Source organism: Meleagris gallopavo, chromosome 3, assembly GCF_000146605.3.
Source record: "Meleagris gallopavo isolate NT-WF06-2002-E0010 breed Aviagen turkey brand Nicholas breeding stock chromosome 3, Turkey_5.1, whole genome shotgun sequence".
Taxonomy (NCBI): Eukaryota; Metazoa; Chordata; class Aves; order Galliformes; family Phasianidae; genus Meleagris; species Meleagris gallopavo.
In genome coordinates, this window is record NC_015013.2 from 36761553 (window position 1) to 36770739 (window position 9187).

The 9187-nt window shown below is 46.3% G+C and overlaps 1 protein-coding gene across 2 annotated transcripts; it reads left to right on the plus strand.

Moving 5' to 3' along the window:
* Positions 1-2050: 2050 nt before the first annotated feature.
* LOC104910223 (rho family-interacting cell polarization regulator 2-like) lies at positions 2051-9187 on the plus strand. 2 transcript variants are annotated; one of them, XM_019613907.1, is made up of 6 exons: positions 2051-2135; positions 3981-4107; positions 5544-5699; positions 6287-6365; positions 6593-6616; positions 7599-9187. In XM_019613907.1, the coding sequence occupies exons 1-6, from the start codon at positions 2066-2068 to the stop codon at positions 7743-7745; spliced, it is 603 nt and encodes a 200-aa protein (XP_019469452.1). In that variant the 5' UTR covers positions 2051-2065; the 3' UTR covers positions 7746-9187. The 2 variants fall into 2 exon arrangements, with proteins under 2 accessions (XP_019469452.1, XP_019469453.1); XM_019613908.2 differs by having other exon boundaries at positions 2095-2302.

Genomic DNA, 9187 nt, shown 5'->3' on the forward strand with positions numbered 1-9187 from the left:
GTGGAAGTGATGGGCTCAGCAGTCACTTCTCCTCTCATTAGCTCAGGCTCAGCTGTTTTAGCTGTAAGGAGAGATGAGAGCAGTGGGGCTTTATTTCTCCGGGGACAGAGGCACCGTCAATTATCTGCCGTTCCTCACTGCACACTGTCACTGAGTCAGGCAGGAAAAAATACTGATACAATTTCACCTTATCCCTCAGCACTGCTGCTAGACTCATCACTCAGCTGCCACACACTTAGCACAGGCAATACTAATTGTATTAATTATGCTCACACACACACAGTACATGTTTACCTTAGCAGGAAGCGGACTGATGATTTTTTAAAGTGAAACATTGGTGGTTCATCAGCTATAGAGATTTTAAAATGATGAAATAAGATTTCAATTTCTGCTGGTTTGATCCACCGCTGGGGCAGAATCTTGAATCTCCAGAGCTTTTAATACCAATTTCAGATGCACATTCTCATAAAATTATAGAATAGCTTGGATATGAAGGGACCTCAAGGATCATGAATCTCCAACCCCCCTGCCACATGCAGGGCCATCAACCTTCCCATTTAACATTAAACCAGGCTGCCCAGGGCCCCATCCAACCTGGCCTTGAACACCTCCAGGGATGCATCCATAGCCTCTCTGGGCAGCCTGTTCCAGCATCTCACAACTCTCTTGGTAAAGAACTTGTTCCCTAACATCCAACCTAAATCTTCCATCCTTCAACTTGAAACCATTTCCCCTTGTTCTGCTATTGTCTATCCTTCAAAGAGGTGGCTCCCCTCCTGTTTATAGGCTACCTTTAAGTACTGGCTGGCTGCAATGAGGTCACCCTGCAGTCTTCTCTTCTCCAGGCTGAACAAACCCAGCTCCCTCAGCATGTCTTTGAAGGGGAGGTGCTCCAGCCCTCTGATCATCTTTGTGTCCCTCTTCTGGACTCTCTCCAACAGCTCCCAAAAGCACACCATGCTTTAATATTGAGAGAAGAACGCATATTGTAACTAGAAGATGGTAGTTTTGTATCAGGTAACTATTAGAAACTTGGTCACTACATTGGAGCATCACCAGAATCCCCCTGGGGCTGTGCATCTGTAGGGACAGTGGTCAGTTCTATAACAGATCTGGATGAGTCCTTGTGGGCTGAGCCTTAATGAAATTACCCCAGTGATTACATGCATGTATACAATCAGTGTACAGCTGTATTATTCAACTCTGAGGTAAGCTTGTTTAGCACAGGGGCTTGTGAATGGTTTAATAATAAGCAGGAATATAACTGCTCCTCAGCAAAGGGTTTTCCCACAGCATGGCAAATACTCATCACCCAAAGGGTATTTGCTAGATGTCAGTGTCAGAAATAATCCATGAACGTGAACGTGGTGCCTGTGCAAATCTGGGCTAAGAGGCTGCTGCTTCCAGAGGGGGTCAGTGCAGCTGTGTGCGGTCAGCTGGAAATGTTTGAGGTGTTGGCAATGTAATGTTAAATCTTAACAGCAGATTGTGTTTGTATGGTAGAGGCAAACTCTAACCTGATGAACGTATATATTGAGTACGAGCCAATGTGGGCTCTGAGTCCTGACCGTTCTATGCAATAGCAAAGCAGAAGTAGCTCCAGGCAGGTCTCCAGTTTGCATTTCAATTGCACTTCATCCACATTTCCTTTTGGTACTGTGAGCAAAGCCCTCATTACTAAAGCACTGCAAAGCCCCTGAGAACTTCAGCAAAATAAGTAAAATAAATAAATCAGTAAATTCCTTTTTCAAGATTGTTGCGTTTTTAAGCTTCTCCAAAACAAAAGAACTATGTTTTTATGGCCAACATAGCCATGACTAGCACCCAGCATCAGGTTTGCTCTTGTTCCCCTTGTTTCCTGAGGGTTTTTTGTCAGCGGGATTTAGCTTCCACCCTCAAATGTCCCTGGAGGTGTTCAAGGCCAGATTGGATGGGGTCCTGGGCAGCCTGGTCTGGTATTAAATGGGGAGGTTGATGGCCCTGCATGTGGCAGGGGGGTTGGAGATTCATGATTCTTGAGGTCCCTTCCAACTCTGGTCATTCTGTGATTCTGTGATGTCACCAGATGCTGGCGAGGCTGTTCTATCCATCCTGCTGGACTCCCTCCCTCAAGGCTTTCTGCTCCTCTCAGAGAGGTTTGGGCTGGTTCTCAGAAGGGTTTTCGCAGCATGATCACAGCTGCATAGTGAACATAATGAATACAACAAACACACTGTTAGATGAAAGGGTGCAAGGTTTTGCTTCCAGGTTACGGCACTGGCCTGCTGAAGACAATTCTGTATCCCAAGGTTGATCCTAGCAGGTACCAGCACTGCTGCTGGGAAACAGCGGAGGTGGAAAGTGGTGGTTGGGAGCTGGACAACTGGCAGCCAGGGCTCACATCTACAGATGCTCCTGTGGAGCTCTGCCATAAACCCGTCACTCCTGCTCCTGTGCTCCAGGCACAAGGATTGGAATGGTCTCCAGCTATAAAAGTCTCCCAAAAATGGGGTCTGGCCACATCCAAGCTGCATGCTAGAGTAGCTGGAATAGCCTCTAGACCATGCTAATTCCCTAGATGTGCCTGGGGATTGTTCAGGAAGGCTTTGGTTGGCATAGCTGGCTTGAGAGAGACCTCAGTGGTTGTTCTTGCCCAGACATGAGGCTGGATGGAGACAGAAACCTCCCCAGGTAGATCACAGCTACCTGCTGGTCACAGCAGTGGAGAAAATTTGGCTTAAGCACACCTATCACAAAGCCAAGGCTGCATCTGTGAGGGTTGCCCAGTTACAGGGTACTGATCAGTTCTCACTTCCAAAATCAGGAGATCGATGCTGTTTGGGTTGTGTAACGGAGAAGATTTCACATCGCTAATAGCGCTGACAATTCTGAGGCTGGAAGAAATATTTTTGGCAGAGCTCTTATAGAAATATTCCTGACAAAGCAGCTCTTCTTGGGCAATACAATCCTCTCCAGAGAAAAGTAGCAGCTCGCTACGGTGCCGAATGCCACCTCGGGGAGTATTTGTCCAGCCTAGCATTACAAATCAAACATAATTGGACTGTGCACGATGTTTCCCCACATATTTGCTTTTTCCAGTGAGTGTTTGCCATGGAGGCACTGCATAGCTCTGCTCCTTATCTGCAATAAATATGTTTGGTTGTGAAAGCTCAGGCTGCAAATCTGTGGTCCTCACACGGGCTCCCTTTCGGGCACTCAGCTATGGATTATTCATTTGTGGGGACAAGAGGCTGCTTTAAATTTACCCACTGAGTCCCATAGGCTTCAGTGTCGCAAAGCATCAGCTCTGTTGCCTGCAGGCAGCTCCAGCCCTAATATCTGGAGTCCTGCTGCAGCCCTGTCTCAGCCCCAGACTCATGCACAGCTGTGGAGGAGATGTAGGGTGAAATGAATGGAGGGTATGGGGTGTGCCAGGCTCTGCTTTTAAAATAAATGGGAAAACAATATTTTTGTTCATTTTTTTGACAGGTTATTTTAAACTGGCTTAGTTTCTCCATGTGTTTCCCAAAGCAATGGTGTTAGCACCCCAGGAAGGAAGGCAGTGGTGAATGGATGGGTCCTGTGAGATAGGGATGCAACAGGGTCCTCCTTCTTAGTTCACTGACCACCTCAGCATAGCATAGCACTCGAGGAGTAGCACTTCTGGTGTGGCAGATGGTAACATTGGAACTGGGGGAGAAGCGTGCCAGGCATGGCATGAACTGGGGCCACTGCTGGGATTAGCACATCACAGCAGCTGGTTATCAGCCCCACACCCAGATCCTCATTGCAGCCACAACATGGTTTTCATAGTCCACTCTTGTAATTTATTCTGCAAACCAAGCAACAGACCTCAGCAGACTGGAGTTGGGGGTTGTATTCATGCCCTGGCTCACAGCCCCTCCTAGGGTTGAGTTGCCCTTTCTCCTTTCTGATGCCCCTGCTTCACAGCACGCCTCCTGCCCACCCCGATCCCTGACCTTCTTTCTGTTGTTTTTCAGGAATATCCTACCGGCTTCCGGAAATCATGTCAATAGGATCACATTCATTCTCTCCAGGAGGTCCTAATGGGATTATCAGGAGCCAGTCCTTTGCTGGCTTCAGCGGTCTGCAAGAGAGACGCTCCAGGCAAGTACCATGTTCTTTAAGTAGCTTTCACAGTCAGGTGCTAAAGGGGCCTGAGGGCTTAGAAGGCAGAAAAGAGGTGATACAGAACTTCCTTCTCCCCAGCTTGCAGGAATACGTTTTCTATGCTAAAATCTCCTTATATATTGGCCATGTCATTAAGCTGTTACCCTGCATCTTAACTACCAAGTGCTTCCCCTCCACCCTTAACGCAAGGCTTCCTCACATTCCTCAGAGTTGTGAGAACATTTCAGAGAATGATTTTAATTTCCTAACTTATGCAGCAATCTTTTCACAAGTAAAATGCACAGAACTATGATAAGCTTTCCACCGCCCCCAGCTTCACACTGCTGCTACCTAAAAGTCAGTTTTCTCATTGCTGCTGTGAAGTCAAAGCAGCCCCATTTTTTTTTTTGCAGAGCTCCTTCAGCATTCTGCTGGAAGCAGATCCTGGTGCAGAGCCTTTCCCTGCATGGTCCTTTGGCTAGACAGGACCTCGGGCTTTGAGCCACACACTTTACTGGGTCAGCCAGATGCCTCCAGAGCTGCTTTCCAATTAGTTTCAACTTGCATGAACCCCACCAAGTTCCAGATCACCAGTTAGCAGTCAGGGAGGAGCCACAGGGTGAGAAGGTCACCTCCCAATTGCCAGCAGTAGGGTTAGATGCTGACCTGCAGGAGGGGAGCCAAAGAGCCACCTACATGCAGTACAGCTGTCCTCCATTTGTGGTCCACGATCAAGACCAGCAGTATGATAGAGAATCATACAATAGCTCAAGTTGGAAAGGACCCACGGGGAACATTGAGTTCAACTCCTGCTCCACATAGGACCACCCAAAATTCAAATCCTATGTCTGAGAATGTTGTCTTGAACTCTGGCAGCCCGTTCCATGCCCACGGCCCTGTGGTGCAGACCCTTTCCCTAACCTCCAGCTGCCCTTCCCCTCACACAGCTCCATGCCATTCCCTCAGGCCCTGTTGCTGTCACACAGAGCAGAGCTCAGTGCTGCCCCTCCGCTCCCCGTGAGGAGCTGCAGCTGCCATCAGGCCTCCAGACACACATGTAACCAGTCCCCAGTCTTAGGAACCTCCAGACTTCACACCTGAAATTATCTAGGCACCCCTTCGCTCTCAGCCCTTTCATGGCTGAGTCTAAGCAGCAGGAGGCAGGACAGGCACAGGATAAGACAAAGAAATGCCTGATGAGCCTGAGACTTCATATCTGGGAAAGGCAACTGGCACATCAAAAGCCGATGGCACACATCCCAGAATGCTCAGACCTCTCAACCTGTAAATAAACACAGCCCTTTAAGCGGCAGGCACGTAAGCAGAACCATTTCTCTAGCACAGATAAGATCAGGAAGATCTCTTTAAGCTACGCTTCTTTGAGATTGTTATGATTTATAGGGATTTTCTCCTCTTTTATGTTCACTTTGCAGGTGTAATTCTTTTATTGAAAATTCCTCTGGGCTCAAGAAGCCCCAAGCAAAGGTGAAGAAAATGCATAATTTGGGCCACAAGAACAGCACCACCCCCAAGGAGCCCCAGCCCAAAAGAATGGAAGAGGTCTACAAGGCCTTGAAGAATGGCCTGGAGTAAGAGCTTGTTGTTCTTGTGCTTGTTATCTGAAGCCTTCTGGGACATTTAGGGCATAGAAAAACATTTCACAGAAGCAAAGATCCTTAATGATAGAAGAATGAACCTATTGGAGTAACACTTAGGTTTGGAAATGCGTAGGGAAAAATCAGTCCAGAATTCCAATTCTGTTTGCTTGAAAAAGTCCCAAGGACAGGGATTTCAACAGTAGATTCTTTTTTTCCCCTCCAGGTTTCCTGGAGTCATATCAGAAGCATGTATCGTCCTTAAGATAAGGCTTCTGATGATAAGGGCTTTTACCAACCAGACACAATAGCAGCAATTGGAAAGCACCAGCCTGTAAACTAAGCAGAAGATAGCTTACTTGAAGGTGCTTGTTTAATATCAGGAAAACACTGGGCTGCTTAAACAAGTGGTTTCTACTTATTCTCAGAACAGCAGGGAAACTGTTTTTAGAACAGATCAATACAGATGAACATTTTGAGGAAGGCTGGTTGTTGCAGAGATTTCCTTGTATAGTGCTCAGGAAGCAGCTCCATGACACGCTGCAGAGCTCATGCCTCCCTTCTCTGGTTTGTGTTTACAGCGAGTATCTGGAAGTGCACCAGACAGAGCTGGACAAGCTGACTGCTCAGTTAAAAGACATGAGAAGAAACTCACGCCTGGTACGTGTCATACTTGTGATTGTGTAGAGAAGCACAGAACCCATCCAGAAGTACTGGAACAGACATGGGCTGGGAGTGAGAAACCGGGCATGTGCATGCATGATCTTTGTCCCTTCCAGCTCTCATCTTGGTTTTGATTTCTATTCACTGATAAATATTATTGTCTCACAGTGCTCTGGCACTGTTGTGTTTCAAAATAAATTACAGTTTCATCTTCTCTGTTTCAGGGAGTCCTGTACGATTTAGATAAGGTACGTTACCCTTTTTAACACTTCTTGCAAAGTAGCATTGGTATTTGTACAATGTATGGAGCTGGAAAATCTCAGCCAGCTCTAATAGCCAGGCTAATGTCTTCGATACAGAAGTTACCTGCAAGCCATTGAATCAGTTGCTTGTGCAACTTTGCCCTGTAGCCTCCAGTAGGGGTGGGAGGCTGGCAAGGGCACATCCTGGTTGTCTACAGGTCAACCCCAGAGGGACAAGCCAAGGGCTCAAGCAGCTACCTTTCCTCTTACGATATGCTCCTCTGAGTGAGAGCCAGCCAGCACTTCATAGCATGGACATTCAAAAGAGCAGGACAAACTCCCCAGAGAGTGAATTGTACAATGTGGGCTTGCTGATAGCTGCCCTAGGGGTAATTCCTGTGTGATCACTGCTTACTCCTGCTCTGGCCACTGCTAGGGGGAGAACAAACTGAAGAATTGAAAGTATTCCTTCTGTATGGGAAATTTTGGCTGAAACAAAATGCAAACCCTCAAAAGCTTTTCCTGAACTATTTGGCTTTTTTCAGTTAAAATGCCAAGCTTGATTTTGCTTTCAAAAATAGATTATTCAGGAGAAGAACAGGTTTTGAAATGCAAAATCTTACCAGTTTTATTATAGGCTTTCAAAGTAGTGAAAATACAGAGGTTTTTAAGCCAAAAGTGCTCAACTTATTAATTTCAAATGAACTAGGGAACTCGCATCAAAGAAAATTGTTGCAGACTCCATCAGAAAGCATGTTTTTGTACCTAAAAGCATATTATGTGCAGGTATCAGTGAGCTCCATTTTCAGTAGCAGCTTAGTCACAGTAAGGTGGGACAGTTGAGGCCGGATTCGTGGTCAGCAATGCCTTGCGTGCATTAAGGAGGAGTTTCTCAGACTCCTGGGGATCTGAAGACTCAAGCTAGTGTGGAGATATCTTGCAGATGTGTTCACATGTGCCTCACACTCTACCTTTCTGTTTCCCCCAGCAAATCAAAGCAGTTGAACGATACATGAGGAGGCTGGAGTTCCACATCAGCAAGGTAACGAGCACCCCAAGCATGTCATACATTAGAAAAAACAGCCCTGGGCCTACTACTGCCCCCTCCCTCCACCTTCCAGGGAGGTGGATTTGACAAAGCCTCTCCCAGATTCAATATTTTTGCTCTAACAGCTTGGTGGTCAGAGATAAAGAGGGTTTTCATTGGTAACCTCTGATATCCAGCTGCTCTCTGTGCCCCACAACACTCCCATGCACTTTTAGCCGTATTGAGAACATGGGAGCAGATGCTTTCTTGGGCAAGTCTCTCAGAGCGAGCTTATTTCTAAACTATAGGTAAAAGTGGAGTTACAGTTGAAAGTCACCTAGTTCTCCAGCTGTAACTCCATGGCACACCACACCTAGGATGTTTTAGCTGGTCTTGGTCATCTTGTACATCTGCTGCTGCATGGTTTGGTGGGCTCACATCCTCTTGATTGCATTGGCGAGAATGAGTGTCTTGTACCCAGTGGAAGTACTTTGTGGTTTATACCTATACAATTTAGAATTGGATGAGGCCCACGACGTGCGTTCTCTTGGTTATAAACATATCTGCTAGTTATTAGTTACTTTTCTAAGCCTGACAAAAGAAGGAATTATTTTTGACAGAGGAAATGCGTTTTGAGAGCCATTTGAAAAGCATTCATGCAGCTTGAAGTACTCCAATTATGATAGCCCATCCAAACCTTTTAATTTTGTGTTCTCTTACTCTGAGAGCTAAAAAAGTCAACAGGCAGTAGGCTGAAATTTTGTTCCCCCAGCCGCTTTCTTTCTTGCTGGCAACATGAATGGCAAAATTACTGCTTGGAGAACATTTCCATTCAAGGTCTTCCCACTCCAGCCTTTTAGAGCTAATGGTTTCTATGCTTATAATAGGATTGAAAGGCACCAAATGCAAGAGGATAACACTGGTCACCTGAGCACATTAGTTTTCTTCCTGTAACCCACAGCAACAGAGGCAAGAGGAGCAGAGTTGCATTGCATTAAAACTTGTGGGCTTGTTCAGGTGACAGCACAGTTTTGTTTCAGATGCTGGAGGGCTCTTTCAACCCTATGCTAAACAAGGGCACCCTCTGTATGGGAAGCAAAGGGTGGGAAACAGCGTGCAGCAGCAGACCACACATTTATCAGGGCAGATAAGTATGTTCTCGCTGGAGATAGCAGCACGAGGTCAGTGCTCCACCCTGATGGCAGGAGTCAACTCCAAGAAATGGCAATTTATAGGAGCTGTTTTTAGCACAGGGAACTGTGCTGACTTAGAAGTGGTAAAGTGGCGGGTACATCGCAAAGAAAATTTTTCCTGTAACTCTGAAATGTCAAGATGCTGCCTATGGCTTCCATTACTCTTTGCTGCACCATTTCACTTGCAGAGTAGTTCCCATGTTGGTTGGAGAACCAACAATAAGGGCTTCTGCTATCAGGAATATAAGTCTGCCTTGTAGGAGTCAACATTGTGCTTTGAAGAAGTCAGGAAGAGCAGGCCCACTCCAAACAAATAATCAGTGACATCTTTTGCTAGAGATTAAGCAGGCTTAAAAA